The sequence below is a fragment of the Pollachius pollachius genome (genome assembly GCF_949987615.1).
Source record: "Pollachius pollachius genome assembly, chromosome: 17".
Lineage (NCBI taxonomy): Eukaryota > Metazoa > Chordata > Actinopteri > Gadiformes > Gadidae > Pollachius > Pollachius pollachius.
Genome location: NC_136950.1, coordinates 3,289,974 through 3,311,591, shown reverse-complemented (window position 1 = coordinate 3,311,591; position 21,618 = coordinate 3,289,974). Strand labels below are relative to the sequence as shown.

Genomic DNA, 21,618 nt, shown 5'->3' with positions numbered 1-21,618 from the left:
CTCACACACAACCAAAGAAATGTCATTCCCCCTGGAACCTGAAGCCATTTTTAGAAACGTTTCTAATATCTCAGAAGCGGAGGAGCCGCCCCCTGTTTTGATGCCCTGACCTCGTCCCCAACGCCACCAGCGTGATGCATGTGTTTTCCGAGGGGAGACGGCTCACTGCTCGATCCACGTTTCCTAGCCGCACTTCCCCTCCGGACCCGCTGTCTGTGTTTGCGTTAAAAGCCGAGGCGGGAGGAAGCAAGCGCTTCCTGAGGAGCTAAGAATACCAGCGAGGTACCAAGAGGTACCAAATGTACCTCTTGTAGTTTTCCAGGCAGTGTGGAGAAAACCCTGGCCCAGAAATGGACGTCAATGCCATCGGAGTGATGGTCCAGCACACGGGGAAGCTGTAGAAGAATAACAGGTTTAAATCACGAGATAGATTTCTTACATTTAAAGTCTACTATGAAATGTTAAAAGTTTACATATTCCTTATCATTCATATTTCACACTTCATCTGTACATCTACATTAGTCACCCATGTGCTTAAGAAGAATAAACTAGGCCAGAATTTTAACTGCACACATAATTTGGCTTAGTATGACATTTTCCTAATTGTTTGTCCCCCACACTAAGGGGGACAAACAAGGCCTTCAATCTGCTGTTCAGGGTTCAGATTACTTCTTGCAAAAAAAGAACTCACTGACAGGACCAGGTATCCTTAAGCTAAGTCATAATACAGCAGTGCTAGAGTGTGTGTGTGTGTGTGTGTGTGTGTGTGTGTGTGTGTGTGTGTGTGTGTGTGTGTGTGTGTGTGTGTGTGTGTGTGTGTGTGTGTGTGTGTGTGTGTGTGTGTGTGAATTCAAGCATGAATGCGAACAGAACGTTGTCAGACAGCTATAGCCAGGTTTACGTTTGTTTTAAGTGATCATGACCAGATGATGTCACTCGAGTGTGTTTGGAACTGTTGTTGCGGTTTGCTATTAGTGTTTGGTTACTCTAGAAGGAAGAAAAAGACAAAGAGCAATTCACCCTCCTGCGACCTATTTTAAAGTAAACAAGAGTCAGTTTCTGGTTCAATAAGGCCAACACTCTCGTTGCCTAAATCTCTTACACAAATTTATCTTGGCGCCAGCTTTTTTATATTTCTCATTCCTTTAGATAATTATATTTGCTAGAACTCAAATGTTGAAACATTGATGCTTTGTAATTTTTACGAGGCAAGTTCAAAACAAACCCCGCCGTCCTTGTGCAGCAACGCATGCGCCCACAGCAGCAGGCAGGGTAGGGCAGCGGCTGTGGGAAGTGTCTGACTGAGCGAAATGGCCCGCAAGGATCTCAGTGGGACTTATTCGTAGAGGGAGGAAGGTAGGGTGGGACGCATATGTATGATTGATTGCTTTTGCATTGTGCGAAAAATTGCAAAACCTAATAAACAGATAAAAGACAAGATAATATTCAAAGCTGAATAGAAAGGCTTTTCTCAGATGAGATGTTTTTGCTATACTTCCAAACGGATGTGGCAAGAGCGAAGGGTGCAAGATAAAAATCGTAAAATTAAATATTGCCCAGCCAAGGCCTGACTCCCCTACACTGATTGGTCCGTCCACTTTTTGGCTTTGGATGGAAGTTATTTCGGCTTACTTTCCCCAAAATGTTGACACCTCAAAGCAAAAGATACAAAGAACACACTGACCAGCCGGAAGAGTTTGAAGAAGTCGACGTTGTCGTAGAGGCGGTCCTCGATTGTCTGCAGCCGCTGGGGTGTCAGGATGCACATGGCATTGCGGACGGCGTGGAGGCCGCGGCGGCTTGGGAACACCAGGAAACGCTCCAGAAGACTCCGGCTACAGGCAATGTCCTTTAGGTGCAGGTCAGGCACCCCGCCGGCAAACTGGAGACGGGAGGAGAGTTGGAGGAGGACTGGAGGAGAGTCCACTGAGGTGGTCAAACCTGACCTCCAACTAGAGGCTGTCTGGAGCCTCAACAGGCCTCGGTCCAAACCAACACAATATGACTACAGTGGAACTCTGTCAATGTCCATGTTCATGGCAACACAGCATGACATCTTTCATACTCAGTCAGTTTCTTACTCAGTCAGTGGGGGAAATAATGTGGTTAGAGATCAGAGGTTTTTCTGTATGAGAGAATGTCCTTTATCAATTCACACCGGCTACCGGCCACACACATTCTCTGCTCCACCTCGGCCGTCGTTCTCCACAAACGGTTTGCTACAAAGATAAATGGTCAAACATTATACACAAACACACACCACAGCGTGTGTCTCCATTAGACTGAGTACACACACTATCCATGTGTGTAAGTGTGTGTGTGTGTGCTTGGTTGCAGGCAAGTGTGTGGTTGCTTGTGTCTGTATGTACTTGGTTGCATGCAAGTGTGTGTGTGTGTGTGTGTGTATGCGTGCGTGCAAGCACGTCTGTGTGTGTGATTGTGCGTGTGTGTGTGAACACTATGTCTCTCAACGCGGGTGTACATGTAGATGCATGTGGTCCATCCCCTGTACTAGTGACCAGTGTGCTGCCTGGTGCTATGCCAGCCTCTCCATACTGTTGTGAGTACCTCCACATGGGAGTGTCTGCTGAATGTGGGACCAGCTGTACCCTCCGCTGGCTCAGCCCGGCTCCACTGATTGGTATCCAGGGACTTAGAGCCCGGCCAGTGCCGTCCCGAGTGGCATGTAGTGCTCGGATGAATCAGCCAGCAGCGAGAGAGCTAGCCCCACTCAGTGTGAGAGTGACCCGGCTATTCGGCCCGCTCCTGCTTTCCATATGAAAGCTGCGATGAGGGGACACTGGGACACTGATGTCATTGGACTGGGCCGTCCTTTCTGGGGTTCTCATTTTTTTTGTGTGTGTCTGAGAGCTCGCAGGTTGGCACTTTCCCTTCCATTTCCTGAGTCAAAACGACTGCCCGGAATCAAAAGGGGGTCTGGACTGGAGGCGGGCGCTTTGTTACTGGATACTGGAGAGAAAATGCCCCGTACAAAAAGAGTTTGAGAAATGAGAAATCTGTCTGCGAAGGTCACAGGGAACTGTGAATGTTTGTTGTGTGTGTGTGTATGTGCTTGTGTGTGTGCGTATCATTGTGCATCAGCGTCTTTCAACTCACAGTCATGTGGAATGTTTGTGTGTGTACTTGTGTGTGCGCACACATGAGTGTCAGCATCTTTTTATCCACCATGGTGTGTATTGTAAGCGTGTGTACTGTCTGTGTGTGTGTGTGTGTGTGTGTATTATATGTGTGTGTGTGTGTCTGTGTGTGTGTGTGTGTGTGTGTGTGTGTGTCTATATTTTCATGTGTGTGTGAGTGAGAATGTCAGTCTGAGGGTAGATTTGGGTCAGCTCACAGTGCAGCCAGTATTATACCAACACCACACCACTCCAGCCATGTCACCCGTCATAGTGGACAACAAGCCATTGTGCATTAGATACAACAACAACCACAACATCAACACAGAAGTAGAGGCCACCAGGGAGCCATTGGTTATATTTATAGTGAATAAATGCAGATGTTATCATGTAAGGGATGCACCATTTTGTAGTTTGTGGTATCAAATAATATCCAGAATTAATACTTAAAGATCCCATATCATGCTTTTTAAGGGTGTATTATTGCATTTGCGGCTACTACTAGAATAGGGTAACATGCCTGTATGTTGAAAATACACCTTATTATTGACACACTGTTCATGTCCGCAAAACAAATATCAACATCTTTCAAAAATGTTCTGTTTTGTATCATGTCGCTTTAAGGCCAAGTCTGCTATGTGGGCAGCATGCCCACTCTGTAGCGATTGGTCGAACGCTTTACGCGTGTGTCGGCAAATTCACAACCCCGAGAAGTTGTAAACATGCGGTTAGCCGGGAGGTGCGACTTCTGCACTTCGGCACTGAAGTGCAGAAGTCGCACTGCAGTCGGACGTCACACTGTTGCGGAAGTAATGTTTGAGCGCAAACAAGCTGTTTCACACTCTTATTGAGGGGCGTTCTCGGTGGGTACGAATACTCCCCCTGGCTCGGACTTACATTTCTCTGGTTTAACCTATTTGTGCCGGCTGCTGCGCGGCGCAACATTGTATCTACTAGATACAATGTTGCGCCGCGCAGCAGCCGGTACAAATGGGTTTATAGACGTAAAACATGTAAACGTATGTCATACAACAGTGTCGGCAAGGGGAAAGGTGAAAAAGCATGATATCGCCTCTTTAAAGTTACGCTAAGCATAGCAGATGAGGCCACCTGCTCAGGTCGGATCTGGGCGTTGACCAGATTGTAGACCACCGATTGAGTGAGAGGCACGTCGCTCAGGAGGAAGGAGGTGAGCACCTCGTCGTCCTGCAGGATGTCCTCCACCTTCACACCACGGCCTGGCGGAGAGAAGAGAACATCAGGAGGAGGAGAGACCAGCAGGAGGAGAAGGTAGAGACCGGGAGGAACGTGAGGAGGAAGAGAGACCAACAGGAGGAAGAGGAGGAGGAAGAGAGACCAACAGGAGGAAGAGGAGGAGGAAGAGAGACCAACAGGAGGAACGTGAGGAGGAAGAGAGACCAACAGGAGGAAGAAGAGGAGGAAGAGAGACCAACAGGAGGAAGAGGGGGAGGATGAGAGATCAACAGGAGGAAGAGGAGGAGGAAGAGCAACCAACAGGAGAAAGAGGAGGAGGAAGAGAGACCAACAGGAGGAACGTGAGGAGGAGGAAGAGAGACCCACAGGAGGAATGTGAGGAGGAGGAAGAGCAACCAACAGGAGAAAGAGGAGGAGGAAGAGAGACCAACAGGAGGAACGTGAGGAGGAGGAAGAGAGACCCACAGGAGGAACGTGAGGAGGAGGAAGAGCAACCAACAGGAGAAAGAGGAGGAGGAAGAGAGACCAACAGGAGGAACGTGAGGAGGAGGAAGAGAGACCCACAGGAGGAACGTGAGGAGGAGGAAGAGAGACCCACAGGAGGAACGTGAGGAGGAGGAAGAGAGACCAACAGGAGGAAGAGGAGGAGGAAGAGCAACCAACAGGAGAAAGAGGAGGAGGAAGAGAGACCAACAGGAGGAACGTGAGGAGGAGGAAGAGAGACCAACAGGAGGAACGTGAGGAGGTGCAGAGACCAACAGGAGGAACGCGAGGAGGTGCAGAGACAAAAGGAGGAAGAGGAGGCAGACAGACCAATTGAGAAGGACACTTTTGGCCAAATCATAATTTTCTTTTTCTGTCTTTTTTCAAAAGCAGAGAATGTCGGGGCCCTGATCAGAGCACTACAAGGCAAACACCAACCACACAAAGAGGACATCATGTCACAGGAACCAGCCCATGAAAATGGCACACCCACAACCATGGTAGTTATTACTCAACTGCCAACACTGGCCTGTCTGTGTCCAATTAGTCTACAACAAAAACCTGTTTTCATTGTCTGATTTCTCACTGTCTCCAGATGCAGGACATGAATGTTGTGATAGGAGGATCTGCCTGGAGATGTTATATATTTGGCATAACAGTGCAGACGTGATTCATTTCAGTGTGAGAAATAAAATAAACATGTCAAAAGTGGCGGAAGGGTGCATAATTGATGCATACCTAGAAGACATGTACTAACAAACACATTGAGAAACATGAGGAATGTGACTGGAAGGACAAACTGTGGTTATAGGAGCGTGCGTACTTGGCATTGGATTAACCGGGTTGAAACCGGGGTAAAACCAAGGTGACACAGAGGTGATATCTGGGTGATACCAGGGTGATACCTGGGTGATACCAGGGTGATACCTGGGTGATACCTGGGTGATACCTGAGTAATACCAGGGTGATACCTGGGTGATACCAGGGTGATACCGGGGTGAAACCAGGGTGATACGGGGGTGACACAGAGGTGATACCTGGGTGATACCGGGGTGATACCGGGGTGATACCGGGGTGATACCGGGGTGATACCAGGGTGAAACCAGGGTGATACCAGGGTGATCGCTGGGTGATATCTGGGTGACACAGAGGTGATAACTGGGTGATAACTGGGTGATTACTGGGTATAATTTTTCTCATGTCCCGTCTCAGTGTGGCTGTGGACCCAGATCTCTACTGGCCCTTCTCTGTCCCCCGGCAGCAGCGCTTCCTACTGACTGGCTTTAAGTAACCCATCACTGGCTAGAATGTATTATGCCTCAAAACACTTCCATCATGGAAATTATAGTTTTCATTTCCCAGCAAGACACTTTTTCCACCTCCTTACAAAAATGTAAATGTTGACTCTAGGAGTATATATTAGCAGTGGAGTGGATGGATCCCAGGAGGAAAGACATGTTTACAAGTTCTCCCAGTCTGATTCTGTTATCCACATTTCTTCTCCCAAGATTTCTTACTTACAGGTGAAATCAGTACAATTCCAAAAATAATCTTCATAAACAGTCAAATGAAAGCTCACTCCCTCTGAAGTGTGTGTGTGTGTGTGTGTGTGTGTGTGTGTGTGTGTGTGTGTGTGTGTGTGTGTGTGTGTGTGTGTGTGTATCCAATGCTGGCTTCAAGATGCATGAGAACCAACCGCATGTCTCCACCAGCACTGAGACAATAGACCTCCAAGGACCTGTTTCAAATGTTCTGCATGCCTTGCCAGTGAATCATGGATAGAAGTGGCTGTCGTAGCCATTAGTCATCGGTTTCATTTCATAGTGTCTGTGTGCCCCCCTATCAAGATATTGTTGTGAAATGGAAGATACATTTTCAAATGGTTTTGACAACCTGAGTGACAGCACAGGCTAGGTCACAGGTTACCCTTTGTGACACGTTACCTTGGTGGATGTGACGTTGTCAGCGGTTACACGATGAGACACAGGAAGTTGTGACAAGAGTTTGCAGGCTGCAGACGGGGGGAGGGAAGGGGAGCTTCAAGACTACATGTGCTCAGGAGGAAAAGTAAGCAGCTTACATTCTTTCCTCCCTTAAGGGCTAAACTGGTGATGTAATCCAGTCCTGCTTCTCTCCTTAAGGTGACTAATAGGTGAAAACGTGGGTGAGGAAGAGTGGTAAGAGGTTCATAGGGTGACATCTTCCCCTCTGGGTGAAACCAAGCCTCCTCAAGGCTGATTAAGCCTCTTATCAAAGCACGTTGAACAATAACCCTTTGAATGACTGCATTCAGTTCTGTTACTTTGAAATTAGAACTTTTATTTAAAACGCAAGCACTAGATGATGGAGGGGTAAAACCTGTACCTTTACTTCAAACCACATAATTTAGTAAATATTCTCAGTTCTCTGGAACTGACCTTCTACGTTGACCAGCTCCTGCTTTACATGAATCTAAGAAGTGGATGTTTTAGCCCCTTCTTCCTCCTGGGATCATGTAAGTCTCTACCCCCCCTCCCCCGATCTCATGACTCAGCTGAACGCCCATGTCCGACGTCCTGAAACAATGAGGTCATAGCTGTGCGGTGGTGCCGGTGGTTGAAGCAGCAGGGAGAGACCACTGACCTGCCACCCATTGAGGGTGGGTGCCCAGGGAGAGACCACTGACCTGCCACCCATTGAGGGTGGGTGCACAGGGAGAGACCACTGACCTGCCATCTGTTCAGGGTGGGTGCGCAGTGTGTCAATGAAGGTGCTCATGGCTGTTAGTTCTCTCCAGAGACGGCCCAGCTGAAGGAACTCCGGCTGGCTGAACAAAATGTCCTGGGCATCCGAGTAGAACCTGGCAAATCTGGTGGGGGGAGGACAGGGAAGAACCGACTCACTAAGACTGAACTCAGAGTCACACAGGCATGCCAGAACGGACCTGATAATGCAGCGGCGCAGTAAACTTCAAATGGACATTCTCCCAGAACCTTTCACCTACTAATAGCCAACCGTATACTCTAGCATTTTTAACCAATTACAATAAATAATAGCTCTTAAATCTTACCTTCAGGACAGCAAGGGAAATAAATATCTTGTTGCGTCCAGAGCAACATGGATAATAGGCCTCACATGAAACATCTAGACTCCCACTTATACATGGTCAGCACATGTGTAAACGCACCTAGAGTGAATGCTAAAACCCACCCCTCCTCATGTAATGAACCATTTTTTGGTATGTAGCCTAGTTCTTAACGCAAGATTCAAACGAAAGTCAGGCCCTTGAATACATTCACGATCCAACAAATGCACAGACACACAGACACTAAACACGCTTACACATCCATATCTGAAAGTGAAGACCTCGAGCCCCCCCAGCGCCGCTGATGAAGACCCATGCTCTGTCTGAGTCGCTATGATGCCACACTGCTTCTTAACTGGCCTCAGACTGTCTGAATGGGACGCCATGCGGCCTTTGGGGTTGAGGGCTCCAGGGGGGAGGCTGAGGGGTCGGGCGATGCTCACATGGAGTTGTTGTAGTTGGACACCAGCCCTGGGGCTTCACCGCGGGTGGGGTACTGGAAGCAGGGGTTGTTGGCGTTGCAGAAGATCCCCAGGATCCATGGTAGGACTCCAGCGGAGGGCATGGCCTTGTTGGGGAAGTGGCCTGAAACCAGCGCCCCATGGGAGGAAGGTAGAGGCGTTAAGGTGTGAAGGCCCTTGTGTGGAGACACACACCATAAGGAAGGGCATGCTGCCTACATTCGTGTTGGCGGTACGGGGGATGGGCTCCTCTCAACCACACCAGTCCTATGAACAGCATCACAGGCCACATGATCTCCATGAAGAACCGACCCTAGAGGAGAAGCAGCTGTCAGCCTCGGACCACGTAGCATTTCTCAGTGTTGATTCAAATGCTTTCCTTTGCCGCTGTCTAAAAGCCGTGTTTGAGAAGAGGAAAACAGTTAACCTACATTCAATCCATTGCCGTGGGAGATTACCGTTTATTTACAGAACATTTAGAGTAATGTCAGTAAAATTCTGATTTAGATCTTCTGTATGTACATTTGAAATAATCGGATTTCTGACGCTAGTACATTCATAATTATAAGTCCTAAAATGAGAGTATCTTTTAAGGTGTCTCCTTTTTGTCCTTTTGAACATGCATGTATCTGGAGCTAAGCATGCAGGCCCTACCAAACCTATGATTGATCGGATTGCTAAGTACAATTCACCACAACTTCAAATCACTTTTCAAACAGCATTATCAGTGTCTTTGTTCTATTCACTATTCAAGACAAGGAAAAGATCACCTTCTGTCTCTTGCGAATGGTCCAGTTCTTCCACAGGAGGAGCTTCACCTGGTAGCCGACCCCCATGGCTCGTCCCTCTCACCCCCCAAAAGGGATCACCACCGCACCAAAGACCTGCATCCAACCCCCCCTGCAGCGTTCATAGGCTCCGTGAAGCTACTCTTCACCTCCCCTTGGTGTGGAGGTGCTTCAAAGGCTCTGTGAAGCACCTCCTCACCTCCCCTTGGTCTAGGGCAGTGGCTGGTTTTCAATTTGAAGTCAACATTGTTGAGTGAAATAACTTTGGTAACCAAATCCTGCTCCAACATGGCGGCTGCTCATCTGTGACGATTGTTTGCAGGTCACTGCGATTCTTAACATGGCCAATCATGTCATTAGCCTATTAAAATAATTTGATAAGGAAGTGAAAGTATATACCTTTTACCTGAAAACAGTGACACCGGGCGTGTCTGACACCGGGTTATGCTGAAGCATGTTGGTATACAATGAACGAATATGAAATGTGAATGTAGATCAGTCTTGTGGCTGGCATGGAGCCACACGCTCAACACACTTCACCTGGTATAACTTCAGACCACAAATGTACATTATAAAAATACACATCGTGTTGGTGGTCATAGCTAAATAATTATCTACTGATCATATTTCGTATTGTACAATATACTATCAAACATTGTGATCATCTTTGCTAAATATGAGCGACGTGGGAGTGTCTTGGGACATTATCCATGACTGCGTCTCATGTCGCCAACCACACAATCCCGTTACATTGCGTAAAAGAAGACATTGATCTGCACACGGACCGATATGAAGACCTTACCTCAGAGGAAATCAGTCATCGCTGCTGTAATGATCCATAACATACATCACTGCCTGTAGTGATACAGGCTCCCTTAGCTCGTCTGCCCAGACCGTGTGAATAGTTAAGCAGATTGGTTTAATCTCTTTCTCTAAATCCACCAACCTGTTGCTTTGAATGGAGCATACCACCTGTAGAAGCCGCAGGTTATGGATCACTGCTATACACTAGTAAACTAAATATATCTTATAAGTTATATATCTTAGTTATAAGATATTGAGGGTGAAAAAAGTTAACAATTGCCACTGTTTGAGGTTGACACATTTTTTAATAACTTACAAAAAGGCGTTTGCTTTATGTACCTAATTTGCATTTCAAACAAAACGTAATTAAACATTGTGTCAACCGAGCAGATTTCCATGAAAAACAGATACCATTTGACATGACACATACATCTCTATATAGTGACCACCTGGTGAGATTATGGATATTGATACAATTCAAATGGTCTTGGGGAGAAACCACTTTGGCTTTTGACACATTAAAAAGAGATATGTTCTCATATTTAAACAAGCAAAAAAATCTCTTCATAAAACGGATCTCCATTTCTAAAGACTATTTTTCATTTTATGGTCAACGATATATAAAATAAAGTGACACACACCTCTCCAACTTGTGGCATGTCACCCTTGCGAATGTCACTCGGGACAACGTACTGTAACATCAACAGCTTATATCGCTTCATACACAAGTTCTCACTGAAATGATTGGATAAAAAGTAGCACAGTATAAACATTTGTTTTACCCTAAGTAGAATTGTTTTTGTTTAAAAGATAGAGGATCATCAGCCAAGCGAAGTGCACCCGACCTGTTCTTGAATGCAGTGGCTAATATCGTTGTAACAGTTCAAATCATACTTTTTTGGTATACATAAACAATTCACACATAATGACCAATAAAGAATACAAAAAATATTTAAGTCAAATGTAATTGCACTTCTTTAAAAAACAATGAGGGTTATAAATATTGTCTGGCTAGGGGCCAGCGAGTAGTAAGCATAGTGATGGGTCAATCAAATGTCTGTTTGACGGTGAGCTGAAGCAAATGTTTAATAAGTGCATTCTGTTTTGCCTTTCGGGAAGTGATATGACTATATATAATAGCTAAACAAATGTTTCCACACACATTTTTCCTCTCAGTCTTCAGTCCTTTTGTTGTCCTCTTATACAATATATGGCACAGAATTGGGAGGACCCAGCCTCTAAAGCCCAAAGGGGCCTAATCCACTGGCTAATGTGAGCGCCAAGAGGGAGGCCGGACGGCCGCTGGGTGAACCAGGCCCGTTAAGGCCGTGACCCCCACGCCTTCACACAAAGTGGGCCTCGCGGTGCTCCACCTCCTGGAGCCGCCGGGGCCGGAGCCTCTGGTACAGGGGTCGCGCCTGGCCCTGCCCCAGCTCCTCAGGGCTTGAGCTGGAGGAGGAGCGTGACTCCCGCTCCGCGTCCTCCTCCTCCTCCTCCTCCTCCTCCTCCTCCTCCTCATCGTCATCCTGGGGCTCATCCACCGACGCCTCGATCTCAATCCCAAGCTCCTCTTCGTCGTCGTCGTCGTCCTCCTCTTCTGCGCTGTGGGCCTGTGAAGAGCTCCCCAGCAGCTTGGCGCGGGCGCCGGTAGATGGGGGTTTGTAGAAGGTCCCCGGGGGGGGCCTGAGGGTCCGGGGGGCCCTGAAGGGGGCGGCCCCCAGGCTCTGCTCGTCCACGTTGTCCTCCCTCCTCAGAGTCCTGCCGGGCCTCACCGCCACGGCGTACTGCCGGCCGGGGCCCCCCAGGGGGCCGGCGGCGAGGCACCCGGGGGGCCCCGAGCCGGGCAGGACCAGGCCCTCGGCCGGCGGGGAGCCACAGGCCGGGGCCCCTATGGTAGTCCTGGGGGCCCCGTCACCGTGCTGCTTGTACTGCCGGTCCCAGGTGCGGCGCAGTGTGTGTGTGTCGATGAGTGTGCTGCGGTAGCGCGAGCTGGCCCGGGACTTGGGGCCGTCGAGGTCCCCGCGTGGCTCCTCCTCCTCCTCCTCCTCCTCCTCCTCCTCCTCCATGGGGCGCGGCCCCGTCTCCAGGGCCGCCGCGCTCTGGGGCCCGTGGTTGTTGTCCAGGTGGGAGTGCGAGTTGGGGGGCGGCGCCCGGTCCGCGGGCACGCTGGCGGGCCGGGAGTAGACCTTGTTGCGCGTGTGGCGCAGCTGGACGCGGGACACGCCCCCGTGGCAGGAGCGGCTGAGGCCGGCAGGCCGTGGGTGGGAGACGCCCTGCAGCACCGCCCCGTTGGCCGAGGCTGTGGAGTCGGTGTCTGGAGCTGAGGGGAGAGGAGAGAGACATGAGGCTGATGGACTGCTGGAACATATCATTCACTCAATAGGGGCGTAATGCTCGAACGGGGTGGGAAGTTCTCTGAGAGTCTAAAGGAAGTATGTAATTAAGTGTTTGGTCAATGCAGACACACACGCACACGCGCACACGCACACGCACACACACACACACACACACACACACGCATAAGCAGAGAATCTAGTATTTCCAGCACTGACCAGGTTCAAAGTCTGTCCTGTCTGTCCTGTCAAGCCCTGGCATGGTCTCCTTGACCTCAGCCAAAAGATGAGAGGAGGGGATGATGGAGGAATGCCTCTTGTACACCTTGGAGCTCTGCTGGAATGGGGAGACAATGTAGAGAACAACATACACACAATGAGCTTTGGTGGACATTCTTTATCAAAGCATTACCTTCTATTTTGCTGCAGTTACATGTATTATGGAATATTAAAAAGTAACAAAACAACTGTACTGTTGATTATTGATTGATTACACTATAATTCCATGATTAATCCTACTTTATGGAGCACTAATCCAGCTCTGCAATAAAACAAATTTCCTTCCAAGGTAGTTAGCATTTCCGATGAACAATTAAAATGTATAATGTTCATAGTATATGTGTATTATTGTTCAGTATTATCTATATTCATTGTAAAGCTGTGTCTTTGGCGTATGCAGCACTGGGACATAAGCAACAATGTGAAACCATCCTAAAACAACATCCACCTCCTTGATGTCCCCCAGGGACTTGGAGTGTCTGCTCAGCTGCTGAGGCTTGAGGCGGGGCTGGGCCGAGCCTCCACCTCCTCCTCCACCTCCTCCTCCACCTGCTCCACCGCTGCCCGGCAGGGGGCTGAGGGGCGTGTCGAAGATCATCTGGTAGTTGCGGACCAGCAGCTCCACGATGAGGGCCTGGTAGGGGTAGTCCACCAGCGAGGAGAGGGACACCTCGGCGTCAGCCTGCCGGGGTTTGACCAGCGTGGGGCCGAAGATGATGCCCAGGTTGCTGGCCGTCATCTTGTTCTCCTCGGCGCGCTCCGACACCCTGGGGGGGAGAGCGGTGGGTAAGAAGGGAGTCCAGGCGTTGCTACGTCTCATGCTACAGATGTTTTGGGGTGGCAGTAGCTCAGGAGGACTGGTAACCGGAAGGTTTCTAGTTCCATCCTCAGCCTCTCGATGTGTCCCAGAGCAAGACGCCTTGCTCAGGGACCCTGACGCCTCACCCTGACTACTCTTGACAAGCTGGCTGTCGCCCTGCGTGGTTGACACTGCCGTCGATGTGCGATGTGTGAATGAATGGTTGTAAGTTGCTTTGAATAAAAGCGGCAGCAGGATCCTCTAAATGTAATCCTTTGTAACAGCAGATAACAGCCGGTGAAAACATGGGCCTCGACCCATGACGTTAGATGAAGTCGATGCTGGTTCAATCCTCGCCTCATCCTCCAGAATGAGATGTCCAACAGGCAAATGCCACTTTGCTACTCTGCTCAGTAGAGCGGCCTATGAATGAGCAAGTAATAAATCAAAGTGTGTGCTTCACGGGCCTGCTCCCTGTCCACGAGCAGGCGTACCTGTGCAGGTGCTGGATGATGAACTGCAGGGTCTTGTAGTAGGTGGTGGGGAGCTGCCGGAGGAGGTCCTTGATCTTGAAGAGGACCCGGTTGAGCTCCACGCTGACCTGCGGGGGCGGGGGCAGAGACGAAGGGGTCTCCGGGAGGGGGCTGTGCCGCGAGGCCTCCAGCTCCTCTATGATTACCGCCTGGCTCTCCTTGGCCAGGCCGATGAAGTCGTTGTAGTAGCGGAACAGGATGAGGGGCTCTGGGAGCTGAGGGGGGGGGGCGGTGAGAACACAGGCGACATGTTATCACGGGAGCTCAGATTTTCTCACGCCACACGCCGGGCTTGTCTCACTAGCTTCGTTAATGTTATTACTTAGCCAGATAAAGGAGATGATGTTTAATCTGTCTGTCTGTGTGGGCGTGTGTGTGCGTACGGAGGGGGGGGGGGGAATACATTTGAATTACACATTAAGATACAGATGCAGCTGAATGTATTTTGGGGGGGTTTCCGACCACGCCCTCCAACTCAAGCAGCCGTCATGATATAAAGGTTTCATCACTGCTCCACACCCGCCTGATCCCAGCAGCATTAGTTACACAGTAGTAGTAGTAGCAGTAGTAGTGGTACACAGCAGCAGCCCACCTGTCTCAGGTAGAGCTTCAGCACGTTGCTGATGTCGTGGGGGTAGAGGTCCGACAGCTCCACCAGGTCCTTGCCGTTCTCAAACGCCTGGCACAGCTTCTCCACGCGGGACTTGGCGCCGTTCACTCGGTAGATCCCCTTCAGGGTAACCATGACGACAAGAGCAGTGAGCAGGAGTAGAACTACAGCGACAACAATCGGCTTCAACCCCATTCATTTGAATGAGTTGACCAGTAAAAGCATCCCTCCCTACCTTCAGGTTGAGCGCCCTGGCCTCGATCTCCGAGGTGCACTTCCTGATGATGAAGGGCACTCCGTCCGGGCTGTCCTTGGAGGCCTGCGTGAAGTCGATGCCGAACAGATGCAGTCTCCCCTGTAGCTTCTTGTGGCCACACTGGATGGCCAAAGTCTCCAGACACTTCTTATGGCAGGCCAAGGAGCACTGGGGCGGCACACAAACTTGATCAGTCACACACCGTTTTAACGCCAGAGTTTAAAATCTGATTTCTTTATAAATGTTAAAACAATTAATGTAGAAAAACCGCGTGGTACGGCTTTTACATTTTTGGCTGACCCTGTAAATTAAACAAGTGGTAAATATGTTATTGTTCCATTCTACCATTAGCTCAGAGCAAGAGAAAACAATATAGAAATGTTTTGAAGTTTCAACTAACAACTTAACTTCATCAACAGGAACAGCACCATAAAAATCCTATTTAGTTCTCATTTGATATGAATATTGCAGTTTAGTATTCAAAAGTCAATTTCTGCCAAAACACCGCCTTTATTAGTGCTGAAATATTTAATTATAAGCTGAGTTAACAGATTGACGATTTACTTTGGGTGCTAGTCTAGAGATTGTTCAGGCTGAGGCTGTTGTTTGGTGGACAGGCTTCAGTCAAATAATTTACGGTAATGCTCAATGCATCTGATCTCAAACCTTCCAAAGAAATGGAGTGAAACTGGATCTTGCTAGGGCAGAGTAGCGGGTGAGAACCACAGGGCTTTGGGAAACAGGGACAGACCTCAGAAGACAAACAGAGATCCTTATTTTCCACTGTGTGTTGCCCAGACTGCAGTCTATTGGCCGAGGGGTCCCCTGGGGGGGCACAGGGCCAATCTAAACATCACTGCTCACTTTCTTTATCGCCGGGTTGGAGTGGGTGCTGGTGGATCTTTTTAATAAAGTTTTGCTGAATCAAAGTGAATAAGCAGAGACATTCCAGAGAGCCAAAACACTGCTGCTGTAGGTCAGACTCTCAGGCTACTATTTACGTGTAGCTTGTTAGAGTGGCCCAGAAGTCTGTCAGCTATTCGTGAGTGCTATGTGCTGTGAGAATATCTCTTCTGGTAGAGTACGCCCTCCCCGTATGAGACCATTTTGTTTTTAGATGATGCCGGACTGTTGAGTGGTATTACATGAAGGTAGGGGGGGGGTTGTTGTATTTTTTAAGTCTTGCTATCCGCTCACTCTCCTCTTTACAACTCTCAAATCGTCCCTACAGCCCCGTTAAACTAAATGTAGACGCCCAGCTGCTGTTCACCCTCTGATCCCTTAGTTAATGCTTGATTTACACTACTGTTCAAAAGTTCGGGGTAACTTAGAAATGTTGTTATTTTTTGAATGAAGATAACATTAAATGGTAATGGTGGTAAATGACTATTCTAGCTGGAAACGGCTGATTTTTACTGGGATATCTACATAGGTGTACAGAGGCCCATTTCCGGCAACCATCCCTCGAATGTTCTAATGGTACATTGTTGAGCTTATAGTGTTGAAAGGCTAATTGATGATTAGAAAACGTCAATTATGTTAGCCCTGCTGAAAACTTCATGGAAAACATGACATTTTCTGGATGACCCCAAACCTTTGGGCGGTAGTGTAAGTTCCCCGCTGTGCGCCCCCCAGGTGAACTAGGTCCACCCGGCTCACCTCCTCGCACTCGGCTCCGTGGAACACCACCAGGCTGTCACACTCGCGGCACTTGGACGGGGCGCGCAGCTTCCTGAGCTTGTGTGTCTGGGCCGCCTTGGACATCTGGGTGTTCCGGAAGGGCCCCGGGGAGCTGGCCATCTCCGTCCCCATGTCCATGTTCAGACCTGGAGGAGCAGCGCACAGTGGGGCCATGGGACACAAGAAGGGTGGGGGGGGGGGGGGGGAATGTATGTTATGTTGCCAGTAGAATACCTTTTTATCGACCCACCTTCTGTAGCAGCACTATGAACTACATGTGAGAGCCAAAAACGATTAAAGCTGATATACCTGTTATACCTCCCCCGGGGATTAGAGAACAAAAGACTGATTACTCTAACAGCCTTTGCAGACATCTACTCATGAGCCATACTTAACCGTCTGTGGAATTACAGACGGCAAAGGCCCAGTATGACTTAATGTTTCTATTCAACAGGAGCGCCTGTTCTTAAGACATTCAGTGGCTCAACCCTCCTGCTGTCGTCGTCTGCCCTGACACATCGGACAACACACTTAAATAAGGCAGGGCTGCTTTTGCCATCGATAGATATCAAGGACAGTCAAACGCAGTTTCATTGAAAGCGTAAACGGTGTAAGACCAGATACTACAATGTAAACAGTGATGCTTCCTCCAATGGTGTCTACACTGCAGAGGAGCACAATATCATGCCAGCATATATCCAGATTTCAAACTGCATTTATCCTTACTGTTGGGATTTCCACCTTCATTCGAGAAGAAAAAGAATAGTAATGCAGTGAGCCTGGCAGCAGGTCTCTAGCAACCGCTCTCATAGGGGCGGGGACAGGGGCCCTCTCTAGTCCAGGTATATAACATGGTTCTAAATCAATGGCGTCCGCAGCACCTACCGCTCTCAAAGGGGGACAGGGGCTCCCTCTCATCCAGGTCGTCTGCAGAGGACATGGTGCCCGTGGAGGGGGTCCGTGGGAGCCTCCTCTTGAAGTCCCCTGAACAGGACCACATGCACCAGTTAATCCTCATGGCCAGGCTACACAGCAGCAGTGTGTAAAGGCCTAGTGTTGCTTGTTGCTATGCTGTCCCTGCATCTGCCCGTCACTCGTACACTGACAGGACCCCACTTTATGGGATTGGCTTTAGGTGCTGTGGGGGTGTGGTCGACTTCAAGTTGGTAATATGGGGGGGGTGATTGTTCCATCACTCAGATGAGTGATTGTTTCATCACTCATCTTTCCATTGCCAATAATGCCATTCTACCAATCAGGGATGACTTGCAAGGTTATGGAGGTCAAGTTCAGTTTGTGGAGGTCTGAAATGGAACAGTAAGGGGAGGGGTGGGGGGGGCGGGGCTAACTTGGCCTTCGTATCCGCCATTTTGAAACATCTATACATACTCAACAGTGAAACAACACAAGCCACCAACACGGAAAACAACTCCAAAAAGTGGAGTGATTAAACAGGTCTTGTTAACCGATTTCACCCCCACTTTGATTTAATTGGAGTATGTTTTTTTCAAATTGATGTACTTTGACAATTTCAGTCTCGGAGCTCTCAAACGACTTCTTCAAAGAGACGGTTTGGTGGGTAGCCCCGGCCCTATAACCCTTACAGAGTGATGGAGAAAAAGGAGAACTCAAAGGTGGGAGTTAAAAAGAGACCATGACAAAAGGCTTCAAAAGAGGGGAACCCCCTTTTCAGTATGGTAGGGATTGCAATTGGTGCAGAGCGGACAGCTGTAGCATTGCAATAAAACATGTACAATAAGGTGACAACTACCATTAGCCGCAAGGAATGCAGCCATAGTGCATAGGAATTAGCATAACAGAGGAGGGCAGGAATGGGAGACATTTAGATTCATGAAGATTAGCAAATGATCCATCGTGATTCAACTGTAATCACATGCAGCTCATGTGATTGCAGAACACACATGCAGCAACAATAACCTTATACTTACTCAAACAACTTATTAGGTAAAACAGACATACTTTATACGGTATTCGGTTTCCCTAAACAAACTGGCGAGGTCACATCAGAAACAACCACAGAAGTGCTTCTGATTAGATTGCACCTTGTTTTTGAGATCCAAGTCGTAACTTGGATCTCAAGTTAGCGCGGGGGAATCTTGAAAAATAATTATTTCTGTTAGGCGCCTTTAAAATCCTTGTCATGATAAACATGTCTTAACAACATTGTTTTTTAAAGATTTTTTTTTAAGGTTTCATCCTTTTTATTGTAGAGTGAGTAAGACAATTAGGCATGGGAGATAGATAGGAAAAAATGCAGCAGAGGATCGTGGGCCGGGCAGGAATCTAACCTGGGTCGCTGCGGTAAGGACTGGGACTTAATGGTACGCTCTCTACCCAGTGAACCACCGGGGAGCCCGATCTTAGCAACATCGATGTACAACCACCAGCGAGAGTGATGCACACAGACACTCCCAACATTTTTGTGACCACTGTTGACTGCCAAGTTTGGAAGCGTGTGCTGCCGTATCTAACCCACATCTGTTGGAACACGATGGCTAGGATAACATTGCATTGGGACACTTTGGTACCATAGCAACTGGGATACACACACAAACACACAAATACCACCCTGCACACATTGCGGCTAAAAAGCGTTAGGTTATGTGGATGCGTGTATGTGTGTGTCATCACCAAGGTGGCCTTGTTTTTATAACACAGCTAGATATATCAAATCACAAACAGAACCCTCAACAAAGTGTTTTGCTAGATGAAATGTTCAGAGGTTTCCAGAAAACACCCTGCTGCTTTACTGGGCGAGCACCAATCAAGCTTTTAGCCCATAGTAAAGTCTGCTGCTCTTCTTGTATCTCTGGTAAACATACTTTCACAGCAAAGCCATTAAAACAAACAGCCGCCCAGCATGAAGGAGAGATAAGATGAAGATAACTGCACAAAGACTCTCAGACCTAGCATACTCTATCGAGATATCAGCTACAACACAAGTCCCTTTTCTCTAGAACAGAAAGCAAACTGACTAACACTGAAACTCAATCAGGCAGTTTGGAAGCTGTGGTTCACTCTTTTGCGTAGTCTCACTTTTCCATGCTGGTATCGGTTGCTTGAATGACCACATTATGGGACATGCTTTGTGAAAGTCAAATCAGAATGTGAACTATTTTTATTTTATATAAAGGCCTATAAAATATTCTCAGATACAAGGAAGGGGACTCTGTGCATCCGTGCTGCCATAAACCCAAAGCATCATCTGATGTACTCTGACTGGATAGGAACATGTTTGATACTTTTATAATGAAGCATTGGTCAGTAACAGTGATCAATTTGATGGAGACATAGCTGGCACCAGGGGCGTAGGAATGAGTTTAACATTGGGGGGGACACATATCGGAAACCTGACAGATCCGTTAATGGTTTGAACAGAAATATGTCATAAATTAACTACACTGAAAAAATTCACAAATATATTTTATTCTACTAAAAAGATACATTTGTAAATGTAAAGAAAAACACATTTTGAATGGCAGCAATGAACTGATAAATATCAAATCAATTCTTTAATTGCACGCTCAATCATCCAGTTTTTTAGAATAAGAAGCGGTGACAAGACGCTGTGTTGCGCTTTCAAAATAAAATAAAATATTTTTCTCCCCCCGGTATAATTTTTAGGTGGGACAAACGTGCCTGTCTCCAATATTGGAGGGGACACGTCCCCTCCGTCCCCCCCGGTTCCTACGCCCTTGGCTGGCACAGTCAAGTCCAACTTCTACGTTGATGACTGCTTGAAGTCAGTAACAACAGAGAAACAAGCAATAGAACTTGTTAAAAGCCTAAGAGAAATCTGTTCTCTTGGTGGATTCAAGCTGACAAAATGGATTAGTAGCAGTCGAGCTGTCCATCTGGAAGTGGCCAGTTCCCTAAACACAGACTCATGCATTAATGCTACCCATCTGTTGCCGAGGACCAATAAAAGTTATCCAGTCAGATCAAGGCACTAACTTTAATGGAGCACAAAAGGAGTTGGCGGAAATCTATGAAATGACTGGACAATGACAAAATCCAAAGAGCATTATTCAAAGAAGGAATTGACTGGACATTCAACCCTCCCTCAGGACCTCACCACCGCGGAGTGTGGGAGAGACTCATTCGATTGGTCAAAAAGATTCTGTACTCCATCTTAAAGGAACAAACATTGGACGATGAGGCTCTACAGACAGCCTTGTGTGAGGTCGAAGCTATCATGAATGATAGGCCAATCACAACGTTGACAAATGACCCGAACGACCTTGAACCTCTAACTCTGAATCATTTACTTCAATTGAAAACATTTCCAATAATGCCCGCCGGACTGTTCCAGAGAGAGGACCTATACTCACACAGGAGGTGGAGACAGGTTCAATACCTGGCAGACCTGTTCTGAAAACGATGGACTAGGGAATACGTTCCACTTATGCAGGAAAGGCACAAATGGAATAAAATCAAAAGGAATTTCACTTCTGGAGATATTGTCGTGATAATTGACGACAATGCACAGAGGAACTCTTGGCTACTCGGACGTGTAGTCAAGGCCCTTCCAGGGGCAAAGGGACTTGTACACAGTGTCTTTGTTAAAACCAAGACCAACATCATCCAAAGACCAATAACAAAGCTTTGTTTGCTACTGGAGGCAGCCGACTGAGTCTTTTAAGGCCCTTTCTTTCAGTCAAGTGCACCTCTGACTGCTGGATGAGGGGCTATAAGACTTTAATGTTCCGGACCCCAGGATTAAGATCTCTAGAAGAACAAGGACCTGACACACATACACACACCCACTACTGATCTTTCTGGATTTACAGATAATGGACTAAAGTATACAATTTGCATGGGACAGATGTCCTATATTTAGTTATAATGGCTCCAAGATGTATAATAATTGGAGTAATTGCTATGTAATAAGCAATTAGGGGCTGGTATGTTAGAGCCATTTTTGGTTTGATATAATGTTTGATTTATTTATTAATATGCAAGATGGTTTTGGCTTGGTTATTTGAGTTAACTGTTTTCATTTAGTAAAAACATATTTTGCATTTGACATGCTGGGGATGCCGTATTTTGGTTAATGAAGCGCACCTGTGTGTATTTAGGAGAGGAGGCACAGGTGAATAGGTAGACGGGAAGTGGTACAGTTTTTTAACCGCTCAGTGACAGCCCCTTTTGATAT

The 21,618-nt window shown here is 47.7% G+C and overlaps 2 protein-coding genes across 5 annotated transcripts in view; both read right to left on the bottom strand.

The window, feature by feature from the left end:
* LOC307088548 (retinal-specific phospholipid-transporting ATPase ABCA4-like) overlaps positions 1-9,196 on the bottom strand; it is a gene marked incomplete at its 5' end in the record, with an annotated part of 58,095 nt that extends 48,899 nt beyond the window's left edge. The window contains 7 exons of the mRNA XM_079754479.1: positions 306-395; positions 1,685-1,882; positions 4,248-4,375; positions 7,544-7,683; positions 8,343-8,484; positions 8,580-8,673; positions 9,131-9,196. Coding sequence (XP_079610605.1) covers positions 306-395; positions 1,685-1,882; positions 4,248-4,375; positions 7,544-7,683; positions 8,343-8,484; positions 8,580-8,673; positions 9,131-9,196 — 858 coding nt within the window. The remainder of the gene's footprint in view (positions 1-305; positions 396-1,684; positions 1,883-4,247; positions 4,376-7,543; positions 7,684-8,342; positions 8,485-8,579; positions 8,674-9,130) is intronic.
* A 1,086-nt stretch (positions 9,197-10,282) lies between these two features.
* Positions 10,283-21,618, bottom strand: part of arhgap29a (Rho GTPase activating protein 29a) — a 44,521-nt gene continuing 33,185 nt past the window's right edge. For 3 of the 4 annotated variants that reach the window (XM_079754857.1, XM_079754858.1, XM_079754860.1), the window contains 8 exons: positions 17,328-17,426; positions 16,422-16,588; positions 14,742-14,930; positions 14,489-14,626; positions 13,858-14,111; positions 13,013-13,331; positions 12,505-12,622; positions 10,283-12,272 (listed from right to left, as the gene is read on the bottom strand). In XM_079754857.1, coding sequence (XP_079610983.1) covers positions 11,296-12,272; positions 12,505-12,622; positions 13,013-13,331; positions 13,858-14,111; positions 14,489-14,626; positions 14,742-14,930; positions 16,422-16,588; positions 17,328-17,426 — 2,261 coding nt within the window. In that variant the 3' untranslated portion in view covers positions 10,283-11,295. The remainder of the gene's footprint in view (positions 12,273-12,504; positions 12,623-13,012; positions 13,332-13,857; positions 14,112-14,488; positions 14,627-14,741; positions 14,931-16,421; positions 16,589-17,327; positions 17,427-21,618) is intronic. The other variant, XM_079754859.1, reaches the window with a different exon arrangement.